The sequence below is a fragment of the Motacilla alba genome, unplaced genomic scaffold (assembly GCF_015832195.1).
Source record: "Motacilla alba alba isolate MOTALB_02 unplaced genomic scaffold, Motacilla_alba_V1.0_pri HiC_scaffold_35, whole genome shotgun sequence".
Lineage (NCBI taxonomy): Eukaryota > Metazoa > Chordata > Aves > Passeriformes > Motacillidae > Motacilla > Motacilla alba.
Window position 1 is genome coordinate 112484 of NW_024037447.1, and position 22948 is coordinate 135431.

At 59.9% G+C, this 22948-nt stretch overlaps 2 protein-coding genes and 1 long non-coding RNA gene across 3 annotated transcripts; 2 read left to right on the forward strand and 1 right to left on the reverse strand.

Moving 5' to 3' along the window:
* The first annotated feature begins 231 nt into the window (after positions 1-231).
* LOC119696675 (MAP/microtubule affinity-regulating kinase 4-like) lies at positions 232-10766 on the forward strand. Its single transcript, XM_038126476.1, has 11 exons — positions 232-235; positions 1732-1851; positions 4076-4175; positions 4251-4360; positions 5670-5826; positions 6440-6714; positions 7462-7553; positions 8887-9147; positions 9517-9596; positions 10410-10454; positions 10540-10766. Exons 2-11 carry the CDS (start codon positions 1780-1782, stop codon positions 10764-10766), a joined length of 1419 nt encoding a protein of 472 aa, XP_037982404.1. The 5' UTR covers positions 232-235; positions 1732-1779.
* A 2181-nt stretch (positions 10767-12947) lies between these two features.
* On the forward strand, positions 12948-22793 carry BCKDHA (branched chain keto acid dehydrogenase E1 subunit alpha). Its single transcript, XM_038126477.1, has 8 exons — positions 12948-13104; positions 14383-14535; positions 15542-15628; positions 15717-15825; positions 16559-16720; positions 18325-18531; positions 20692-20833; positions 22490-22793. The coding sequence occupies exons 1-8, from the start codon at positions 13027-13029 to the stop codon at positions 22791-22793; spliced, it is 1242 nt and encodes a 413-aa protein (XP_037982405.1). The 5' UTR covers positions 12948-13026.
* On the reverse strand, positions 14673-15521 carry LOC119696784. The gene is made up of 3 exons (XR_005255650.1): positions 15020-15521; positions 14951-14969; positions 14673-14825 (listed from the first exon to the last, which is right to left on the reverse strand). It is a non-coding gene; the product is annotated as an uncharacterized LOC119696784 (long non-coding RNA).
* Positions 22794-22948: the final 155 nt, after the last annotated feature.

The following is a 22948-nucleotide window of genomic DNA, read 5'->3' on the forward strand; positions in this document are numbered from 1 at the left end:
TCGGGTGGCCAATGGTCACTGCCTCAAGGTGACCGCTCGGGTGGCCCGTGGTCACTGCCTCAAGGTGACCGCTCGGGTGGCCCGTGGTCAGCCTCAAGGTGACCGCTCGGGTGGCCAATGGTCACTGCCTCAAGGTGACCGCTCGGGTGGCCCGTGGTCACTGCAAGGTGACCGCTCGGGTGGCCAATGGTCAGCCTCAAGGTGACCGCTCGGGTGGCCCGTGGTCAACCTCAAGGTGACCGCTCGGGTGGCCAATGGTCACTGCCTCAAGGTGACCGCTCGGGTGGCCCGTGGTCACTGCAAGGTGACCGCTCGGGTGGCCAATGGTCACTGCCTCAAGGTGACCGCTCGGGTGGCCCGTGGTCACTGCAAGGTGACCGCTCGGGTGGCCAATGGTCACTGCCTCAAGGTGACCGCTCGGGTGGCCCGTGGTCACTGCCTCAAGGTGACCGCTCGGGTGGCCCGTGGTCACTGCAAGGTGACCGCTCGGGTGGCCCGTGGTCACTGCCTCAAGGTGACCGCTCGGGTGGCCAATGGTCAGCCTCAAGGTGACCGCTCGGGTGGCCCGTGGTCACTGCCTCAAGGTGACCGCTCGGGTGGCCCGTGGTCAGCCTCAAGGTGACCGCCCGGGTGGCCCATGGTCACTGCAAGGTGACCGCTCGGGTGACCCGTGGTCAGCCTCAAGGTGACCGCTCGGGTGGCCCGTGGTCACTGCCTCAAGGTGACCGCTCGGGTGGCCCGTGGTCAGCCTCAAGGTGACCGCTCGGGTGGCCAATGGTCACTGCCTCAAGGTGACCGCTCGGGTGACCGATGGTCACTGCCTGGTCAGCTCCTGGTGCTTGTGGTCACCTCCTGGTCACCTCCTGGTGCTTGTGGTCACCTCCTGGTGCTTGTGGTCACCTCCTGGTCACTGCCTGGTCACCTCCTGGTGCTTGTGGTCAGCTCCTGGTCCCCTCCCCAGTGACCGCAGACATCCCCTGTGACCCCGTGTGACCCTGAGTGACCCCAGTGACCCCAGGTGACCCCCAGGTGACCTCAGGTGACCCTGAGTGACCCCTGTGACCCAGACTGACCCCAGCTGACCCTGAGTGACCCTGGGGACCCCGTGTGACCCCTGATATCCCCTGTGACCCCAACTGACCCCAGTGACCCGGTGTGACCCTGGGGACCCCAGCTGACCCTGACTGACCCCAGCGACCCTGAGTGACCCCAACTGACCCTGAGTGACCCCAGCTGACCCCAACTGACCCCAGTGACCCCAGGTCACCTCAGGTGACCCAGACTGACCTCGGTGACCCCACTGACCCCAGCTGACCCCGTGTGACCCCAGTGACCCAGGCTGACCCCAGTGACCCTGAGTGACCCCAACTGACCCTGAGTGACCCCCTGTGACCCCGAGTGACCCCAACTGACCCTGAGTGACCCCAGTGACCCCAGCTGACCCTGAGTGACCCCAGTGACCCCAGCTGACCTCAGGTGACCCTGAGTGACCCCAGTGACCCCGTGTGACCCCAGTGACCCCAAGTGACCCCTGATATCCCCTGTGACCCCAACTGACCCAGGCTGACCCCAGTGACCCTGATTGACCCCAGCTGACCCCGTGTGACCCAGACTGACCGCAGTGACCCCAGGTGACCTCAGGTGACCCAGACTGACCCCAGTGACCCCGAGTGACCCTGACTGACCCCGGTGACCCCGAGTGACCCCGCGTGCCCCCCGTGTGCCCCGCAGGAGCTGCGGGAGCGGGTGCTGCGGGGCAAGTACCGCGTGCCCTTCTACATGTCCACGGACTGCGAGAACATCCTGCGCCGCTTCCTGGTGCTCAACCCCGCCAAGCGCTGCACCCTCGAGGTCTGCGGGGTCCCCACGGGGGTTTGGGGGGTCCCCACTGGGATTTGGGGCAGTTTGGAGCAGGTTTGGGGGGGTTTGGGGGGTCCTGGCAGGGATTTGGGGGGTCCCACCAGGGGTTTGGGGCGGTTTTGGGGCAGTTTGGGGGGTCCCACCAGGGATTTGGGGTGCTTTTGAGGGGTTTTGGGGTGGTTTGAGGGGTCCTGGGAGGGTTTTGAGTGGTTTTGGGGTACTGTGAGGGGGTTTGGAGGGGTTTAGGGGGTCCTGGCAGGGATTTGGGGGGGTTTGGGGGGGTGATCTGGGACAGCCAGAACATCCTGCGCCGCTTCCTGGTGCTCAACCCCGCCAAGCGCTGCACCCTCGAGGTCTGCGGGGTCCCCACGGCGGTTTGGGGGGTCCCCACAGGGGTTTGGAGCAGTTTTGGGGGTCCCACCAGGGATTTGGGGCAGTTTGGGGCAGTTTTGGGACAGTTTGGGGGGTCCCACCAGGGATTTGGGGGGGTTTTGGGGGGTCCTGGGAGGGTTCTCAGGGGTTTTGGGGGGGTTTAGGGGGTCCTGGCCAGGATTTGGGGGATTTTGAGGGGGTTTAGGGGGTCCCAGAGGGATTTGGGGGGTCCTGGCAGGGATTTGGGGCAGTTTTGGGACAGTTTGGGGCAGTTTGAGGAGCCTTTGGGATGGTTTGAGGGGGTTTTGGGGAGGTCTCGAGAGGCCCTGGGGTGGTTTTGAGGGGTTTTGGGGGGGCTTGAGGGGTCCTGGCAGGGATTTGGGGGGGTCCCACCAGGGGTTTGGGACAGTTTGAGGGGTCCCAGGAGGGTTCTCAGAGGTTTTGGGGGGGTTTAGGGGGTCCTGGCCAGGATTTGGGGGGATTTTGAGGGGGTTTAGGGGGTCCCAGAGGGATTTGGGGGGGTCCCACCAGGGATTTGGGGGGGTTTTGGGGCAGTTTGGGGGGTCCCACCAGGGATTTGGGGTGGTTTGACGAGGTTTTGGGGTGGTTTGAGGGGTCCTGGGAGGGTTTTGAGTGGTTTTGGGGTACTGTGAGGGGGTTTGGAGGGGTTTGGGGGGTCCTGGCAGGGATTTGGGGGGGTTTGGGGGGGTGATTTGGGACAGCCAGAACATCCTGCGCCGCTTCCTGGTGCTCAACCCCGCCAAGCGCTGCACCCTCGAGGTCTGCGGGGTCCCCACGGCGGTTTGGGGGGTCCCACCAGGGGTTTGGGACGGTTTTGGGGCAGTTTGGGGGGTCCCGGGGCAGTTTGGGGGGTCCCACCAGGGGTTTGGGGCGGTTTTGGGGCAGTTTGAGGAGCCTTTGGGATGGTTTGAGGGGGTTTTGGGGAGGTCTCGAGAGGCCCTGGGGTGGTTTTGAGGGGTTTTGGGGGCGCTTGAGGGGTCCTGGCAGGGATTTGGGGGCTCCCAAGAGGGTTTTGGGACAGTTTGAGGGGTCCCAGGAGGGTTCTCAGAGGTTTTGGGGGGGTTTAGGGGGTCCTGGCAGGGATTTGGGGGGATTTTGAGGGGGTTTAGGGGGTCCCAGAGGGATTTGGGGGGTCCTGGCAGGGATTTGGGGCAGTTTTGGGACAGTTTGGGGCAGTTTGAGGAGCCTTTGGGATGGTTTGAGGGGGTTTTGGGGAGGTCTCGAGAGGCCCTGGGGTGGTTTTGAGGGGTTTTGAGGGGTTTTGGGGGGTCCTGGCAGGGATTTGTGGCGGTTTTGGGGGGATTTGGGGCAGTTTTGGGGGGATTTGGGGCAGTTTTGGGGGGATTTGGGGCAGTTTTGGGGGGATTTGGGGCAGTTTTGGGGAGGTTTGAGGGGTTTTGGGGCAGTTTGGGGGGTCCTGATAGGGACAAGTCCCCACATCCCCCCAATGTCCCCATGTCCCTCGATGTCCCCATGTCCTGCCAATGTCCCCGTGTCCCCCCAATGTCCCCTGATGTCCCCATCTCCCCCCGTGTCCCCCGATGTCCCCGTGTCCCCACATCCCCCCGATGTCCCTGCGTCCCCCGATGTCCCCTGATGTCCCCAATGTCCCCTGATGTCCCCATGTCCTGCCAATGTCCCCGTGTCCCCTGATGTCCCCTGATGTCCCCATCTCCCCCCGTGTCTCCCGATGTCCCCGTGTCCCCACATCCCCCCGATGTCCCTGCGTCCCCCGATGTCCCCCGATGTCCCCAATGTCCCCTGATGTCCCCATGTCCCCCAATGTCCCCCGATGTCCCCTGACGTCCCCCGCTGTCCCCAGCAAATCATGAAGGACAAGTGGATCAACATCGGCTACGAGGGCGACGAGCTGACGCCCTACACCGAGCCCCAGGAGGACTTTGGGGACACCAAGCGCATCGGTGAGGGGACACCGGGGACGCGCCGGCGCCTCGGGGACGCCCGGGGACGTCGGTGACGCCGCCGTGTCCCCGCAGAGGTGATGGTGGGCATGGGCTACAGCCGGGAGGAGATCAAGGAGGCGCTGAGCACCCACAAGTACAACGAGGTGACGGCCACCTACCTGCTGCTGGGACGGCGCGGAGAGGTGACATTGGGGACACGGGGACATTGGGGACACCGGGGACACCGGGGGGATTGGGGACATTGGGGACACTGGGGGCATTGGGGACATCGGGGACATGGGGGGGATTGGGGACACTGGGGACACGGCCACCTACCTGCTGCTGGGACGGCGCGGAGAGGTGACAACGGGGACATCGGGGACACCGGGGACATTGGGGACATCGGGGACATTGGGGACATTGGGGACACGGGGACATTGGGGACATTGGGGACACCGGGGACAGCCAGGGAGATTGGGGACATTGGGGACACTGGGACAGCCAGGGGGATTGGGGACACGGCCACCTACCTGCTGCTGGGACGGCACGGAGAGGTGACAACGGGGACACGGGGACATTGGGGACATCGGGGACATTGGGGACATTCGGGACAGCCAGGGGATTGGGGACACCGGGGGGATTGGGGACACGGCCACCTACCTGCTGCTGGGACGGCGCGGAGAGGTGACAACGGGGACATCGGGGACATCGGGGACATCGGGGACAGCCAGGGAGATTGGGGACATTGGGGACATCGGGGACACTGGGGGATTGGGGACAGCCAGGGGGATCGGGGACATTGGGGACATCGGGGACACTGGGGGATTGGGGACAGCCAGGGGGATCGGGGACACTGGGGACACGGCCACCTACCTGCTGCTGGGACGGCGCGGAGAGGTGACAACGGGGACATCGGGGACACCGGGGGGATTGGGGACAGCCAGGGAGATTGGGGACAGCCAGGGGATTGGGGACATTGGGGACACGGCCACCTACCTGCTGCTGGGACGGCGCGGAGAGGTGACACCGGGAACACCGGGGACATTGGGGACATCTGGGGGACTGGGGACACTGTGACCCTGGTGACAGCTCAAGGGTGGCACTGAGGGGGTGGCAGTGGCCCTGGTGACACCGGTGACACTGTGACCCCGTTGGTGACAGCCCGAGGGTGGCCCTGGTGGGGTGGCAGTGACACTGTGACCCTGGTGACAGCCCGAGGGTGGCACTGGGGGGGTGGCAGTGCCCCTGGTGACACTGTGACAGCCCGAGGGTGGCACTGGGGGGGTGGCAGTGGCCCTGGTGACACTGGTGACACTGTGACCCCGTTGGTGACAGCCCGAGGGTGGCCCTGGTGGGGTGGCAGTGACACTGTGACCCTGGTGACAGCCCGAGGGTGGCACTGGGTGGGTGGCAGCAGCTTTGGTGACACTGTGACCCCGTTGGTGACAGCCCGAGGGTGGCACCGGGGGGGTGGCAGTGCCCCTGGTGACACTGTGACCCCGTTGGTGACAGCCCGAGGGTGGCACCGCCCTGTCCCTGTCCCTGTCCCGGCCGCGGGGCGTGGCCGAGGCGCCCAACGGTGCCACCAAGTCGGGGACGTCGGGGAGCCACCACGGCAAGGGACAGCGCGGCGGCGGCCACCACCGGCAGCGGCGGCACAGCGACTTCTGTGAGTGACACTGGGGACACTGGGGACATTGGGGGGACATTGGGGACACTGGGGGGATCGGGGACATCCAGGGGACACAGCGACTTCTGTGAGTGACACTGGGGACACTGGGGGGACACTGGGGACATTGGGGGGATTGGGGACACTGGGGGGACATTGGGGACACTGGGGGGGCACAGCGACTTCTGTGAGTGACACTGGGGACACTGGGGGGACATTGGGGACACTGGGGACACTGGGGGGGCACAGCGACTTCTGTGAGTGACACGGGGACATAGGGGACATCGGGGGGACAGTGGGGATATTTTGGGGACAGTGGGGGGACATTGAGGGGACATTTGGGGACATCATTGGGGGACATTGGGGACAATGAGGACACTAGAGACATTTGGGGACTTTGGGGACATTGGGGACATCATTGGGGACACTGGGGACATCAGGGGCTTGGGGACATTGGGGACATTTGGGGACATTTGGGGACATTTGGGGACATTGAGGGGACAGTGGGGACATTGAGGGACATTTGGGGACATTTGGGGACACCGGGGGGGGGTCCTGGGGGTTGTCACCCCTCCCCCCCCCCGTGACCCCTCCCCCCCGTGTGACCCCGCAGGTGGCCCCGCCCCCTCGGCCGCCCCTCCCCCCCGCCGCAGCCCCCCCGGCCCCGCCCCTCCCCCCTCGGAGCTGCGGGAAGGGGGCGTGGCCGGGGGCGCGGCCCCGCCCCTCGGGAGGAGGGGCAGCAGCGGCGGAGGGGGCGGGGCCTCGTCGGGAGGGGCGGGGCGAGCGGGAGGGGGCGGGGCCGCGCCCCTCCCCCCCTGCAGCCCCCTGGTGAGCAGCGCCCACAACCCCAACAAGGCCGAGATCCCCGAGAGGCACCCGGACGGACAGGTGGGCACACCTGGGCACACCTGGGGACACCTGGGGGCACCTGGGGACACCTGGGGGCACACCTGGGGACACCTGGGGGCACCTGGGGACACCTGGGCACACCTGGGGACACCTGGGCACACCTGGGCACACCTGGGGACACCTGGGGCACCTGGGGACACCTGGGGACACACCTGGGGACACACCTGGGGACACACCTGGGGACACCTGGGGACACCTGGGGACACACCTGGGGACACACCTGGGCACCTGGGGACACACCTGGGGCACCTGGGCACACCTGGGGGGGCTGGAGGGGCACCTGGGCACACCTGGGCACACCTGGCGGGACCTGGGCACACCTGGGGACACACCTGGGGCACCTGGGGGGGTGGGAACACACCTGGGCACACCTGGGGCACCTGGGCACACCTGGGCATACACCTGGGGGGCTGGGAACACACCTGGGGACACCTGGGGGGCACACCTGGGGACACACCTGGGGACACACCTGGGCACCTGGGGGGGCTGGAGGGGCACCTGGGCACACCTGGGGACACACCTGGGGACACCCGGGGACACAACTGGGCACACCTGGGGCACCTGGGCACACACCTGGTTACACCTGGGGGGGTGGGAACATACCTGGGCACACCTGGTGGCACCTGGGGGGCACCTGGGAACACACCTGGGCGTCCCTGTGGCTCCGGGGTGTGCCCAGGTGTGCTCAGGTGTGCCCAGGTGACCCCCCCCGTGTGCCCCCCCCAGCCCCACGTGCCCCCCAGCGTGATGGGCCGCAGGAACACCTACGTGTGCTCGGGGGGCGAGCGGCACCTGCTGCTGCCCAACGGCAAGGACAGGTGAGCGGCACACCTGGCACACCTGGCATCACCCCAAAGACCCCAAAATCACCCCAAAATTCACCCGAAACACCCCAAAATCACCCCAAAATTCATCCAAAACACCCCAAAATCACCCCAAACCCACCTGCTGCTGCCCAACGGCAAGGACAGGTGAGCGGCGCACCTGGCACACCTGGCATCGCCCCAAAGACCCCAAAATCACCCCAAAATTCACCCGAAACACCCCAAAATTACCCCAAAATTCACCCAAAACACCCTGAAATCACCCCAATATCACCCCAAACCCACCTTCTGCTGCCCAACGGCAAGGACAGGTGAGCGGCACACCTGGCACACCTGGCACACCTGGCATCACCCCAAAGACCCCAAAATTACCCCAAAATTCACCCGAAACACCCCAAAATCACCCCAAAATTCATCCAAAACATCCCAATATCACCCCAAACCCACCTGCTGCTGCCCAACGGCAGGGACAGGTGAGCGGCACACCTGGCGCACCTGAAATCCACCAAAATCACCCCAAAATCACCCCAAACGACCCCAAAACACCCCAAAATACCCCAAAATTACCCCAAAATTCACCCAAAACACCCTGAAATCACCCCAATATCACCCCAAACCCACCTGCTGCTGCCCAACGGCAAGGACAGGTGAGTGGCACACCTGGCACACCTGGCACACCTGGCATCCCCCCCAAATGACCCCAAAACACCCCAAAATCACCCCAAAATTATCCCAAAATCACCCCAAACCCACCTGGTGCTGCCCAACGGCAAGGACAGGTGAGCGGCACACCTGGCGCACCTGGCACACCTGTGCCAGCGCCACCTGTGCCCCTCCCGGTATGGGGGTGGGGGGTGGGGGGGTCACCTGTGGGTGTGTGACATCACCTGTGGGGTTACCTGTGATGTCACCTGTGACATCACCTATGACGTCATCTGTGGGGTTACCTGTGATGTCACCTGTGGGGGTTACCTGTGTGTGACATCACCTGTGACATCACCTGTGGGGGCGGGTCACCCGTGCGCGCGCGACGTCACCTATGACGTCACCTGTGGGTGTGGATGTCACCTGTGATGTCACCTGTGGGTGTGGATGTCACCTGTGATGTCATCTGCCTGTGACATCACCTGTGACGTCACCTGTGGCATCACCTGTGACGTCACCTGTGTGTGACGTCACCTACGGATGTGACGTCACCTGTGGGGTTACCTGTGTGCGATCACCTCTGACGTCACCTGTGGCATTACCTGTCGGGGTGTCACCTGCGCGCGTGACGTCACCCGTGACGTCACCCGCTCGCCTCTGACGTCACCGTCCCCTCCCCCAGCCTGCCGTCCCGCCCTCCCCCCTCCCCCTCCAGCCACTCCCTGGGCGGGGCTCACCTGGCGCACCTGGCCCGCGGCTGCCCCGCCCGCAGCACCTTCCACGCCGGGGGGCGGAGCCGCGGCGGAGGGGGAGGGGCCTCGGGAGCCCCGCCTCCTTCCTCGCCCCCTCCCCCCGGCTCCGCCCCCACCACGGCCGGCTCCGCCCCCCGGCCCCGCCCCACGGCCACGCTGCTCAGCAAGATCACCTCCAAGCTGACGCGCAGGTGAGCCTGGCACACCTGGGGGGGTCAGACACGCCTGGGGGCACCTGGCACACCTGGGGGCACCTGGCACACCTGGGGGGGGTCACCTGGAGGGGGTTCAGATGCACCTGGGAACACCTGGGCACACCTGGCACACCTGGGGGGGGTCACCTGGGGGGGGTCAGACACACCTGGGCACACCTGGGGGGTCACCTGGGGGCACCTGGGGGGGGTCAGACACACCTGGGCACACCTGGGGGAGGGTTCAGACACACCTGGGCACACCTGGGGGTGGTTCCATTCACACCTGGGCACACCTGGAGGGTTGTGCCCCCTGTTCCTGCTCACCTGTCCCTCACGTGTCCCTCACGTGTCCCTCACCTGTCGCAGGGTGTCCCTGGACCCCTCCCGCCGCCAGAGCTCCAATCGCTGCGTGTCGGCCACGCCCGGCCCCGGCGCCACCAAGATCCGTGAGTCACACCTGGGGCACACCTGGGCACACCTGGGGGACACCTGGGCACACCTGGGGCACTCCTGGCACACCTGGGCACACCTGGGGGACACCTGGGGGACACCTGGGCACACCTGGGGCACACCTGGGCACACCTGGGCACACCTGGGGGGCACCTGGGCACACCTGGGCATAGCTGGGGCACACCTGGGGACACCTGGCGACAGTGGGGACACCTGGGGGGCACCTGGGCCACACCTGGGGGGCACCTGGGCACACCTGGGGGATTTCTGGGTTTTTTGGGGGGTGTTTTTTGAGAATTTTTTGGGGATTTTTTGGGGGGTTTTTTGGGATTTTTTTTTTTAATTTTTGGGGTTTTTTGGGGGAATTTCCTGGGGTTTTTTGGGGGAATTTTTTGGAATTTTTTTTTTGGGTTTCCTGAGGAGTTTTTTGGGGTTTTTTGGGGGGGGGTTTCTTGGGGGATTTTTTGGGAGATTTTTTTGGGGTTTTCCTGGGGGATTTTGGGGGGATTTTTGGGGTTTCCTGGGGGTTTTGGGGGTATTTCTTTGGGGATTTTTGGGGGGATTTTTTGGGGATTTTTGGGATTTTTTTTTTGAATTTTTGGGTGGTTTTTGGGGGGGATTTTTTTGGGTTCTGAGGGTTTTTTGGGGGGAATTTTTGGGCGTTTTTTTTGCATTTTTGGGGAGTTTTTTGGGCATTTTGGTGGTTTTTTGGGGGGATTTTTTGGGGGGTTTTTTTTTGGGTTATCTGGGGGCGTCCCACCCCCCATCACCCCCCCCCCGACCCCCCCTCACCCTGCCCCTCCCCCCAGGGTCGCAGACGAACCTGCGGGAATCGGGGGACCTGCGCTCACAAGGTGGGTGCTGCCCCTCCCCCCCATTCTCGGGGACCCCCCCCCGGATTCGGGGACCCCCCCAGACTCACCTGTCCCCTCCCCCCAGTTGCCATCTACCTGGGGATCAAGCGGAAGCCGCCCCCCGGCTGCTCCGAGGGGGGGGGGGGCTGTGATGGGGGAGGGGGCTCCCCCCGGGACCCCCCCCCCCCCCGGGACCAGAACGGGACCCCCGGAGCTGCAGCAGGACCCCCCCGGGACCCCCCCGGGACCCCCGGAACCGGATCTGGACCAGAACGGGACCCCCGGAACCGGATCGGGACCCCCCAAGAATGAAACCGGGACCCCCCGGGACCCCCGGAACCGGACTGAGACCCCCCCGGGACCCCCGGAACCGGATCAGGACCCCCCGGGACCCCCCAAGAACGAGACCGGGACCCCTGGAACTGCATCAGAACCCCTGGGGCCCCCCCGGCACCCCCGGAACCGGATCGGGACCCCCCAGGACCCCCAAGATTGAGACCGGGACCCCCAGAACCGGATCGGGACCCCCGGAACTGGACTGAGACCCCCCAAGAATGAGACCGGGACCCCCCTGGGACCCCCAGAACCGGATCAAGACCCCCAAGACCCCCCCAAGAACAAGACTGGGACCCCCCCGGGACCCCCCAGAACCGGATCGGGACCCCCGAGACCCCCCCAGGACTGGATTGGGACCCCCCAGACCCGGATCAAGACCCCCCCAAGAACAAGACTGGGACCCCCGAGACCCCCAGAGCCAGACCAGGACCCCCGGAATGAGACCAGGGACCCCCCAGGACCCCCCTGGGACCCCCAGAATTGGATCAGGACCCCCCCAGAACCAGACCGGACCCCCCAGGACCCCCTCGGGACCCCCCAAGACCAGACCGGGACCCCCCTGGGACCCCCAGAATTGGATCAGGACCCCCAAAACCTGCCCGGGGAACCCCCCCACCCCTGCAGCAGCACCGGGACCCCCAGGACACCCCCCCGGGATCCCCAGGACCCCCCCCAGGAGCCCCCCCCTCAAGGATTGGGCAGCCCCGGGACCCCTCCCCAAATTCAGGACCAGCGGCGCTGGGACCCCCCTCCCCCCATGCCCCTCCCCCACCTTGGGGGGCATTTTGGGGGGGCGTCGGGGGTGATTTTGGGGGTCCGGCGCCTCCAGGATTTCGGTGCCAAGATTTTGGGGGGGAGACCCCCCCCAAATGGCGTGCAGCCCCTCCCCCCACCTTGTACAGTCTGTAAATACGGCCCCGCCCCCCCCTCGGCCCCTCCCCCCCATCCGGAAGACCCCTCCCCCCCATTTTTAAGTTATTCCTGCCCCAAATTGTCCCCCCCGACCCCGACCCCGACCCCCCCCCCAAAATAAACTTCGGGACCCTCCCCCCGCGTGGTGTGTTTGATGGGGGGAGGGGATTTGGGGAGGGGGGGAGGGGGGAGGGGTCTCCAGGGTGGGGGAGGGGGGATTTGGGGGGGTGAAATTTGGGGGTCTCCAGGGCAGGGACGGGGAAATTTGGGGGGGGGGGGGAGAATTTGGGATGGGCGGGGCTCCTGCCATAAGGAGGGTTTGTGGGCAGATCCTCTGATGTCACTCAAGGGGCGTGGCCAGCACAGCAACCACCCTTATATGGTCATTTGGGCGTGGCAATAGTTTATTCCCTTATATGGTCATTTATCCCCTTATATGATCTTGTGGGCGTGGCCATCATTTATCCCCTTATATGGTCATTTATTCCCTTATATGGTAATTTGGGCGTGGCCATCATTTATCCCTTATATGGTCAATTGGGCGTGGTCTTTAGCCCCTTCTATGGTCATTTGGGCGTGGCCAACATTTATTCCCTTATGTGGTCATTTGGGCGTGGCCATCATTTATTCCCTTATATGGTCATTTGGGCGTGGCCATAATTCCCTTATATGGTCATTTGGGCGTGGCCATCATTTATTCCCTTATATGGTAATTTATTCCCTTATATGGTCATTTGGGCGTGGCCATAATTCCCTTATATGGTCATTTGGGCGTGGCCATCATTTATTCCCTTATATGGTAATTTATTCCCTTATATGGTCATTTGGGCGTGGCCATAATTTATTCACTTATATGGTCATTTATTACCTTATATGGTAATTTATTCCCTTATATGGTCATTTGGGCGTGGCCATCATTTATCCCTTTTTATGGTCATTTGGGCGTGGTCAGCATTTATCCCCTTATATGGTCATTTGGGCGTGGCCATCAGTTATCCCCTTATATGGTCATTTTGGGTGTGACCATAATTTATTCCCTTTTTAAGTTCATTTATTCCCTTATATGGTCATTTTCCCCCTTATATGGTCATTTGGGCGTGGCCATTCTTTACCCCCTTACCTGGTCATTTAGTGGGCGTGGCCAACCCAGCAACGCCCCAAACCGCTCGGTGGGCGTGGCCATGCCATTCCTTATAAGGCCGCGCGCGGGCGCGGCTCCGCCCCCCCGCGGCGCGCGGCCAATCGGATCCTTCCCGCCGCGCCACCGCCCCCCCGGGTGGCCAATCAGCGCCGGGCGCGGCGCTAGGCCACGCCCCCGGGGAAGATGGCGGCGCTGCGGGCGCTGCTGCGGTGGCGGCGGCGGCTGCCGGGACTCGGCCCCAGGCGGCTCCTGGGCAGCGCCGTGAGTGACACCGGGAGGGGACAATGGGGACAGGGAGGGGACAGCCGGGAGTGACACCGGCAGGGGACACCGAGGGGACACCGAGGGGACAGTGGGGGGGACACTGAGGGGACAGGGAGGGGACAGAGGGGACAGCTGTGAGTGCCACACCGAGGGGACACAGGGGGGGACAGTGACGGGGGACACTGAGGGGACACCGAGGGGACAGGGAGGGGAGACAGAGGGGACACCGAGGGGACACCGGGGGGACACGGAGGGGACACCGAGGGGACAGGGAGGGGGGACAGAGGGGATACTGAGGGGACACCGGGGGGACAATGGGGGGGAACACTGAGGGGACACTGAGGGGACACTGAGGGGGGACAGAGTGGGGACACAGAGGGGACAGAGTAGGGACAGCCGGGAGTGCCACACCGAGGGGACACAGGGGGGGACAGTGACGGGGGACACTGAGGGGACACCGAGGGGACAATGGGGGGACAAAGGGGGGGGACACCGAGGGGACAGGGAGGGGACACAGAGGGGACACCGAGGGGATAGGGAGGGGACACTGAGGGGACAGAAAGTGGGGACAGAGTGGGGACAGTTAGGGGACAGAGGGCAGCGCCGTGAGTGCCACCGGGAGGGGACACCGGGGGGACAATGGTGGGGGGGGACACAGAGGGGACACGGAGGGGACAATGGCGGGGACACAGAGGGGACACTGAGAGGACAGAGTGGGGACAGAGTGGGGATAGTTAGGGGACAGAGGGGACAGAGGGGAGTGCCCTGAGTGCCACAGCGAGGGGACACAGAGGGGACAATGTGGGGACAATGAGGGAACAATGGGGGGACAGGGAGGGGACACAGAGGGGACAGCCGTGAGTGCCACACCGAGGGGACACACCCCAGTGTCCCCTTTGTCACCCCGGTGTCCCCGCTGTCCCCAGGAGACCCCCTGTCCCGGTGTCCCTGGTGCCACCCCAGTGTCACCCCAGTGTCCCCAATGCCACCCCAGTGTCCCCAGTGCCATTGTTCCCGGTGTCCCCAGGAGTCCCCTGGTGCCACCCCAGTGTCCCCAATGCCACCCCCGGTGTCCCCAATGCCACCCCCGGTGTCCCCTTTGTCACTCCGGTGTCCCCGGTGTCCCCAGTGCCATTGTCCCCGCTGTCCCCGGTGCCACCCCGGTGTCCCCTTTGTCACCCCGGTGTCCCCTTTGTCACCCGCTGTCCCCAGTGCCATTGTCCCCGCTGTCCCCGGTGCCACCCCGGTGTCCCCTTTGTCACCCGCTGTCCCCAGGAGTCCCCCGAGGAGCGGCCGCAGTTCCCGGGAGCCTCGGCCGAGTTCGCCGAGCGCCTCGAGTTCATCCAGCCCCAGGTGCTGGCCGGGATCCCGGTGTACCGGGTGATGGACCGGCAGGGCCAGGTGATCCGCGAGAGTGAGGACCCCCAGGTGAGCACAGGTGACACACACCTGGACAGGTGACACACACCTGGGACAGGTGACACAGCCGGGATCCCGGTGTACCGGGTGATGGACCGGCAGGGCCAGGTGATCCGCGAGAGTGAGGACCCCCAGGTGAGCACAGGTGACACACACCTGGACAGGTGACACACACCTGGGACAGGTGACACAGCCGGGATCCCGGTGTACCGGGTGATGGACCGGCAGGGCCAGGTGATCCGCCAGAGCGAGGACCCCCAGGTGAGCACAGGTGACACACCTGGACAGGTGACACACACCTGGGACACACCTGGACAGGTGACACACACCTGGGGCAGGTGACACAGCCGGGATCCCGGTGTACCGGGTGATGGACCGGCAGGGCCAGGTGATCCGCCAGAGCGAGGACCCCCAGGTAACTCACCTGGACAGGTGACACACACCTGACACACACCTGGACAGGTGACACACACCTGGGGCAGGTGACACACACCTGGGGCAGGTGACACACCTGGGGCAGGTGAGGTGGCACAGGCGCTGCAGCCCGCCAAGGACCCCCAGGTGAGTGGGACAGGTGGGACAGGTGACACACGCAGAGCAGGTGAGGTGGGACAGGTGGGACGGGTGACAGCTGGGACAGGAGCCACACCTGGAACAGGTGAGGTGGGACAGGTGGGACAGATGCCACACCTGGGACAGGTGAGGTGGGACAGGTGACACACCCGGAGCAGGTGAGGTGGGACAGGTGGGACGGGTGACGCACCTGGGACAGGTGGGACCGGTGACACACCCGGAGCAGGTGAGGTGGGACAGGTGGGACGGGTGGGACACCTGGGACAGGTGGGACCGGTGACACACCTGGAACAGGTGAGGTGGGACCGGTGACACACCCGGAGCAGGTGAGGTGGGACCGGTGGGACGGGTGACACCCGGGCCAGGTGCCACACCCGCCCGGCTACCCCTCAAGCCCCCCCCCCCGCCCAGGTGCCCCTCACCTGTCCCACCTGTCCCGCAGCTGCCCAAGGAGGAGGTGCTGAAGCTCTACAAGACGATGACGCTGCTCAACACCATGGACCGCATCCTCTACGAGTCCCAGCGCCAGGTACGCCTCACCTGGGCGGGGCGGGGGGGGCGGGGCTCACCTGGGCGCTCACCTGGCGGGGCTCACCTGGCGGGGCTCACCTGCGCAGGGCCGGATCTCCTTCTACATGACCAACTACGGCGAGGAGGGGACGCACGTGGGCAGCGCCGCCGCCCTCGACGCCGCCGACCTGGTGTTCGGGCAGTACCGCGAGGCAGGTGAGGCACAGGTGAGGTGTGGGTGGGACAGGTGAGGTGCAGGTGTGGCACAGGTGGGACAGGTGAGGCACAGGTGTGACCCAGGTCTTACACAGGTCTTACACAGGTGTGACAGGTGTGACACAGGTGTGACCCAGGTGTAACCCAGGTGACACAGGTGTGACCGGTGACCCCGTACCTGTGTCCGCAGGTGTGCTGCTGTACCGGGGCTACCCACACATGGTTAGAACAGGTGACAGGTGTGACAGGTGTGACACAGGTGTGACAGATGTGACCCAGGTGTAACCCAGGTGTGACACAGGTGTGACAGGTGTACCTGTGTCCCCAGGTGTGCTGCTGTACCGGGGCTACCCCCTGGAGCTCTTCATGGCGCAGTTAGAGCAGGTGACAGGTGTGACACAGGTGACACAGGTGTGACACAGGTGTGACAGGTGTACCTGTGTCCCCAGGTGTGCTGCTGTACCGGGGCTACCCCCTGGAGCTCTTCATGGCGCAGTTAGAGCAGGTGACAGGTGTGACACAGGTGTGACACAGGTGTGACAGGTGTGACACAGGTGTGACACAGGTGTGACAGGTGTACCTGTGTCCCCAGGTGTGCTGCTGTACCGGGGCTACCCCCTGGAGCTCTTCATGGCGCAGTTAGAGCAGGTGACAGGTGTGACAGGTGTGACAGGTGTGACACAGGTGTGACACAGGTGTGACCCAGGTGTGACAGGTGTACCTGTGTCCCCAGGTGTGCTGCTGTACCGGGGCTACCCCCTGGAGCTCTTCATGGCGCAGTGCTACGGCAACGCCCGCGACCCCGGCAAGGGCCGCCAGATGCCGGTGCACTACGGCTGCCCCGAGCGCCACTTCGTCACCATCTCCTCGCCGCTGGCCACCCAGATCCCGCAAGGTGACACACCTGGGGGTGGCACACCTGGGGACACACCTGTCCCCTCCAAATTCCCCCGTTTTGCCCAAATTCCTCCATTTTTGCCCAAATTCCCCCGTTTTTGCCCCATTCTGGTGCATTCCGGCACCACTTCGTCACCATCTCCTCGCCGCTGGCCACCCAGATCCCGCAAGGTGACACACCTGGGGTGGCACCAGGGACACACCTGTCCCCTCCCAAATTTCCCCCGTTTTTGCCCAAATTCCCCCGTTTCTCCCCCAAATTCCCCCTTATTTCCCAATAAAAAATTCAGATTTTTTCCTGAAAATTCCCCCATTTTTCCCCCAAACCCCCCCTTATTTCCCAACAAAAAATTCCGATTTTTTTCCCCCAAATCCCCCGTTTTTCCCCCCATTTCCCCCCATATTTCCCACCCTAAAATCCCATTATTATTATTATTTTTCCCCAAATTCCCCATTTTTTCCCCCATATTTCCCAATAAAAAATTCTGATTTTTTTCCCCCAAATCCCCCCAATCCCCCTATATTTCCCAATACAAAATTCAGATTTTTTCCCCAAATCCCCCCTTATTTCCCAACATAAAATTCAGATTTTTTTCCTGAAAATTCCCCTTATTTCCCAATACAAAACCCCCATTTTTCCCTCAAACCCCCCCATATTTCCCAACAAAAAATTCCGATTTTTTTCCCCAAATCCCCCCTTTTTCCCCTCAATCCCCCCATATTTCCCAATTCAAAATCCCCATTTTCCCCCCAAATCCCCCCATATTTCCCAATACAAAATTCAGATTTTTTCCCCTAAATCTCCCCAATCCCCCCATATTTCCCACCTTAAAATCCCTTTTTTCTCCCCCATTTTCCCCCATATTTCCCACCATAAAATTCCCCCATTTTCCCTCAAATCCCCCTATTTTTCCCAATAAAAAATTCCGATTTTTTCCCCCAAATCCCCCATTTCCCCCATATTTCCCACCCTAAAATCCCATGATTTTTTCCCCAAATCCCCCCTATTCTTCCCGACAAAAAATCCCCATTTTCCCCCCAAACCCCCCCTTATTTCCCAACATAAAATTCAGATTTTTTTCCTGAAAATTCCCCATATTTCCCAATACAAAACCCCCATTTTTCCCCCAAATGCCCCCATATTTCCCAATACAAAATTCAGATTTTTTCCCCCAAATCCCCCCATTTTTCCCCCATATTTCCCACCCTAAAATCCCTTTTTTTTTTCCCCATTTCCCCCCATATTTCCCACCATAAAATTCCCCCATTTTCCCTCAAATCCCCCTATTCTTCCCAATACAAAATTCAGATTTTTTTCCCCAAATCCCCCCTTATTTCCCAACACAAAATTCAGATTTTTTCCCCCAAATCCCCCATTTCCCCCCATATTTCCCACCCTAAAATCCCTTTATTTTTTTCCCCAAATCCCCCCTTTTTCCCAACAAAAAAATCAGATTTTTTCCTGGAAATTCCCCATATTTCCCTATAAAAAATTCCGATTTTTTCCCCATTTCCCCCCATATTTCCCACCCTAAAATCCCATAATTATTTTTATTATTATTTTTCCCCAAAACCCCCCTTTTCCCCCCCGTTTTCCCCCAGCGGTGGGCGCGGCGTACGCCATCAAGCGCGCGGACGCCAGCCGGGCCGTGGTCTGCTACTTCGGCGAGGGCGCGGCCAGCGAGGGCGACGCGCACGCCGGCTTCAACTTCGCCGCCACGCTCGAGTGCCCCATCGTCTTCTTCTGCCGCAACAACGGCTACGCCATCTCCACGCCCACCTCCGAGCAGTACCGCGGCGACGGCATCGGTGGGCACCCCGAAATCCCAAATTTTTAGGGTCTTTTGGGGCATTTTTGGGATTTTTTGGGATTTTTTGGGATTTTTTTGGGATTTTTTTGAGTGTTTTGGTGGGGCAGAAACGCGAGGTTCTTGGTGGATCTCCACGCCCACCACCGCTGCGATGGCATCGGTGGGGAACCCCAAAATCCCCAAATTTTGGGGTGTTTTAGGGCGATTTTGGGCTTTTTTGGGATTTTTTTTGAGGTGTTTTGGTTGGTTTTGGGATGGGTGGTTTGGGTTTGGGGTGGGTGATTTGGGCGAGAAACGTGGGGCTCTTGGTGGATCTCCAGACCCACCTCCGAGCAGAACCACGGCGACGGCATCGGTGGGGACCCCGAAATCCCAAATTTTTAGGGTCTTTTGGGGCATTTTTGGGATTTTTTGGGGATTTTTTGAGTGTTTTGGTGGGGCAGAAACGCGAGGTTCTTGGTGGATCTCCACGCCCACCACCGCGGCGACGGCATCGGTGGGGAACCCAAAATCCCCAAAATTTTGGGGCGTTTTGGGATTTTTTGGGGATTTTTGAGGGGGTTTTGGGTGTTTTGAGGGTTTTGGTTGGTTTTGGGGTGGGTGGTTTGGGTTTGGGGTGGGTGGTTTGGGCGAGAAACGTGGGGCTCTTGGTGGATCTCCAGACCCACCACCACGGTGATGACGTCGGTGGGAAACCCAAAAATCCCAAAATTTTGGGGCATTTTGGGATTTTCTTGGGGATTTCTTGAGATTTTTTTGGGGTGTTTTGGGGATTTTGGTTGGTTTTGGGGTGGGTGGTTTGGGCGAGAAACGTGAGGCACTTGGTGGGTCTCCAGGCCCACCTCCGAGCAGAACCACGGCGACGGCATCGGTGGGGACCCCGAAATCCCAACATTTTGGGGTGGTTTGGGATTTTTTTTTTTATTTTTTGGGGATTTTTTGGGATTTTTTTGGGATTTATTGGGGATTTTTTGGGGGATTTTTAGGGTGTTTTGGGGTGCAGGATTGAGGGAGGAAACAAAGAGTTTTTGGTGGATCTCCACGCCCATCACTGCGGTGACGGCATCGGTGGGGAACCCAAAATCCCCAAAATTTTGGGATTTTGGGACCCCAATTTTGGGATTTTTGGACACCAGTTTTGGGATTTTGGGGTTCCAGCTCCTGGGATTTTGGGGTTCCAACTCCTGGGATTTTGGGACACAATTTTGGGATTTTGGGACACAATTTTGGGATTTTAGGACCCCAATTTTGGGATTTTAGGACACCAATTTTGGGATTTTGGGGTTCAAAATCCAGGGATTTTGGGGTTCCAGCTCCTGAGATTTTGGGACACAATTTTAGGATTTTGGGGTTTCATCTTCCCGGGATTTTGGGGGTTCCAACTCCTGAGATTTTGGGGTTCCAGCTCCTGGGATTTTAGGACAGAATTTTGGGATTTTGGGACACCAATTTTGGGATTTTGGGACACAATTTTGGGATTTTGGGACACAATTTTGGGATTTTGGGACACAATTTTGGGATTTTGGGGTTCCATCTTCCCGGTGTTTTGGGGTTCCCACTCCTGGGATTTTAGGACACAATTTTGGGATTTTGGGACACAATTTTAGGATTCCATCTTCCCGGGATTTTGGGGTTCCCACTCCCAGGATTTTGAGACACCAATTTTGGGATTTTGGGACACCAATTTTAGGACACCAATTTTGGGATTTTGGGTTCCAACTCCTGGGATTTTGGGACACAGTTTTGGGGTTTTGGGACACCAATCCTCACGATTTTGGGGTTCCATCTTCCCGGGATTTTGGGGTTCCAGCTCCTGGGATTTTGGGAAACAATTTTGGGATTTTGGGACACAATTTTGGGATTTTGGGGTTCCATCTCCCAGGATTTTGGGGTTCCAGCTCCCGGGATTTTGGGACACAATTTTGGGATTTTAGGACCCCAATTTTGGGATTTTAGGACCCCAATTTTGGGATTCTGTGGTTCCACCTCCCCGAGCCTCTCAAACACCATTCTGGGATTTCACCCCCCCAAATCCCCCCACTTTCCCCCCAAAATCCCCTCTCATTTTCCCCCTTCCCCCTGGCGCATTCTCCCGTTCTGGGGGAAGGGGGAAGCCCCGAATCCCCGTTTTTTCACCCCGAAATCGGCGTCCCCGCAGCGGCGCGGGGCCCGGGCTACGGGCTGCTGAGCATCCGCGTCGACGGCAACGACGTCTTCGCCGTCTACAACGCCACGCGCGAGGCGCGGCGCCGCGCCGTGGCCGAGAACCAGCCCTTCCTCATCGAGGCCATGACCTACAGGTGGGTGCCCCCGGCTTTGCCCAAAAATTCCGCTTTTTAACCCAAAAAGATTCGATTTTTTCCCCAAAAATATTGGCTTTTTTCCCCCAAAAAATCGGGTTTTTTACCCCAAAAATTCAATTTTTTACCCCAAAAATTCAATTTTTTACCCCAAAAATTCAGTTTTTTACCCCATAAAAATCAGGGTTTTTTTCCCAAAAAAATCCCACTTTTTTCCCCAAAAATTGAGATTTTTCCACCAAAAAAATCGAGATTTTTCCCCAAAAATCCGTGTTTTTTTCACAAAAAAAGCTGCTTTTCCCAAAAAACTCCACTGTGGCCAAGAACCAGCCCTTCCTCATCGAGGCCATGACCTACAGGTGGGTGCCCCCGGCTTTGCCCAAAAATTCCGCTTTTTGCCCCAAAAAAATCCCCATTTTTTTCCCCCCAAAAAATCGGATTTTATTCCCAAAAAAATCTGGGTCTTTCCCCCAAAAATCTGCTTTTTTATCCCAAAAATTCAGGTTTTCTCCCCCAAAATTCAGCTTATTTCTCCCAAAAAACCCACTTTTTTATCCCAAAAAATCAGCTTTTTTTCCCCATTTCCCATGGATTTTTCCCCAGATTTTTTCCCATTTTTTTCCCCATTTCCCATGGAATTTTTTCCCCATTTCCCATGGATTTTTTCCCAGTTTTTTTCCCCCTTTCCCATGGATTTTTTCCCAGATTTTTCCCCATTAAACACCAATTTCCCCCCGTTTTTCCCCCAAAAATCCCATTTATTTTCCCCATTTCCCACGGATTTTCCCCCAGATTTTTTCCCCGTTTTTCCCCCATTTCCCATCGGATTTTTTCCCCATTTTTTTCCCCAAATTCCCGTTTTTTTTCCCCCAGGATGGGGCACCACAGCACGAGCGACGACAGCTCCGCGTAGCGCTCGGATTTTCCCCATTCCCCATGGAATTTTTTCCCCATTCCCCATGGAATTTTCCCCGTATTTTTTTCCCCATTTCCCTGGATTTTTCCCTGAATTTTTTCCCCATTTCCCCCGGATTCTTTCCCAGATTTTTCCCCATTTAACTCGAATTTTTTCCCCCCTTTTTTCCCCAAAAATCCCATTTTTTCCCCAAATCCCCAGGGTTTTTTTCCCCATTTCCCATGGATTTTTCCCCGGATTTTTTTCCCCCATTCCCCATGGAATTTTTCCCCCATTCCCCATGGAATTTTTTCCCCATTCCCCATGGAATTTTTTCCCCATTCCCCATGGAATTTTTTCCCCATTTCCCAGGGAATTTTCCCCAGATTATTCCCCCAAATCCATGGATTTTTTCCCCCTTTTTTCCCCCAAAATCCCAGATTTTTTCTCCCCGGATGCCCGGGGTTTTTTCCCCCATTTCCCACGGATTTTTCCCCGGATTTTTTCCCCATTTTTTCCCTATTCCCCATGGAATTTTGTCCCCATTTCCCATGGAATTTTGTCCCCATTTCCCATGGAATTTTCCCCATTTAACTCGAATTTTTTTCCCCTTTTTTCCCCCAAAAATCCCATTTATTTTCCCCATTTCCCCCGGATTTTTTCCCCGATTTTTTCCCCCAAATCCCCGTGGATTTTTCCCCTTTTTTTTTTTCCCCATTTCCCATCGGATTTTTTCCCCAAATTCCCGTTTTTTCCCCCAGGATCGGGCACCACAGCACGAGCGACGACAGCTCCGCGTACCGCTCGGTGGACGAGGTGAATTACTGGGACAAGCAGGATCACCCCATCTCCCGCCTGCGGCTGTACCTGGCGCGCCGCGCCTGGTGGGACGAGCAGCAGGAGCGCGACTGGAGGAAGAGCTCACGCAAAATGGTCCAAAAGTCCCCCAAAAATCGGGAATTTGGGGGAAAAAAATCGGGATTTGGGGGGTTTTTGGTTGGGAAAAAATCGGGGTTTGATTGGGAAAAAATTGGAATTTTGGGTGGGAAAAAATCGAAATTTTAGGTGGGAAAAAATGAGATTTGGGGTGGGAAAAAATCAGGATTTTGAGGGTTTTTGGTTGGGAAAAAATCAGGGTTTGGGTGGGAAAAAAATTGAAATTTTAAGTGGGAAAATACTGGGATTTTGGGGGGAAAAATCGAAATTTTGGGTGGGAAAAA

Excerpts from the sequence above, each read along its gene's own strand:
- LOC119696675 (XM_038126476.1), top strand. The coding sequence starts at position 1,780 with ATGTCCACGGACTGCGAGAACATCCTGCGCCGCTTCCTGGTGCTCAAC. Across the intron at positions 5,827-6,439 it reads GCGGCGGCACAGCGACTTCT|GTGGCCCCGCCCCCTCGGCC; the intron begins GTGAGTGACACT and ends GTGACCCCGCAG. Across the intron at positions 9,148-9,516 it reads ACCTCCAAGCTGACGCGCAG|GGTGTCCCTGGACCCCTCCC; the intron begins GTGAGCCTGGCA and ends CACCTGTCGCAG.
- BCKDHA (XM_038126477.1), top strand. The coding sequence starts at position 13,027 with ATGGCGGCGCTGCGGGCGCTGCTGCGGTGGCGGCGGCGGCTGCCGGGA. Across the intron at positions 16,721-18,324 it reads GGCCACCCAGATCCCGCAAG|CGGTGGGCGCGGCGTACGCC; the intron begins GTGACACACCTG and ends GTTTTCCCCCAG. Across the intron at positions 20,834-22,489 it reads ATCGAGGCCATGACCTACAG|GATCGGGCACCACAGCACGA; the intron begins GTGGGTGCCCCC and ends TTTTTCCCCCAG.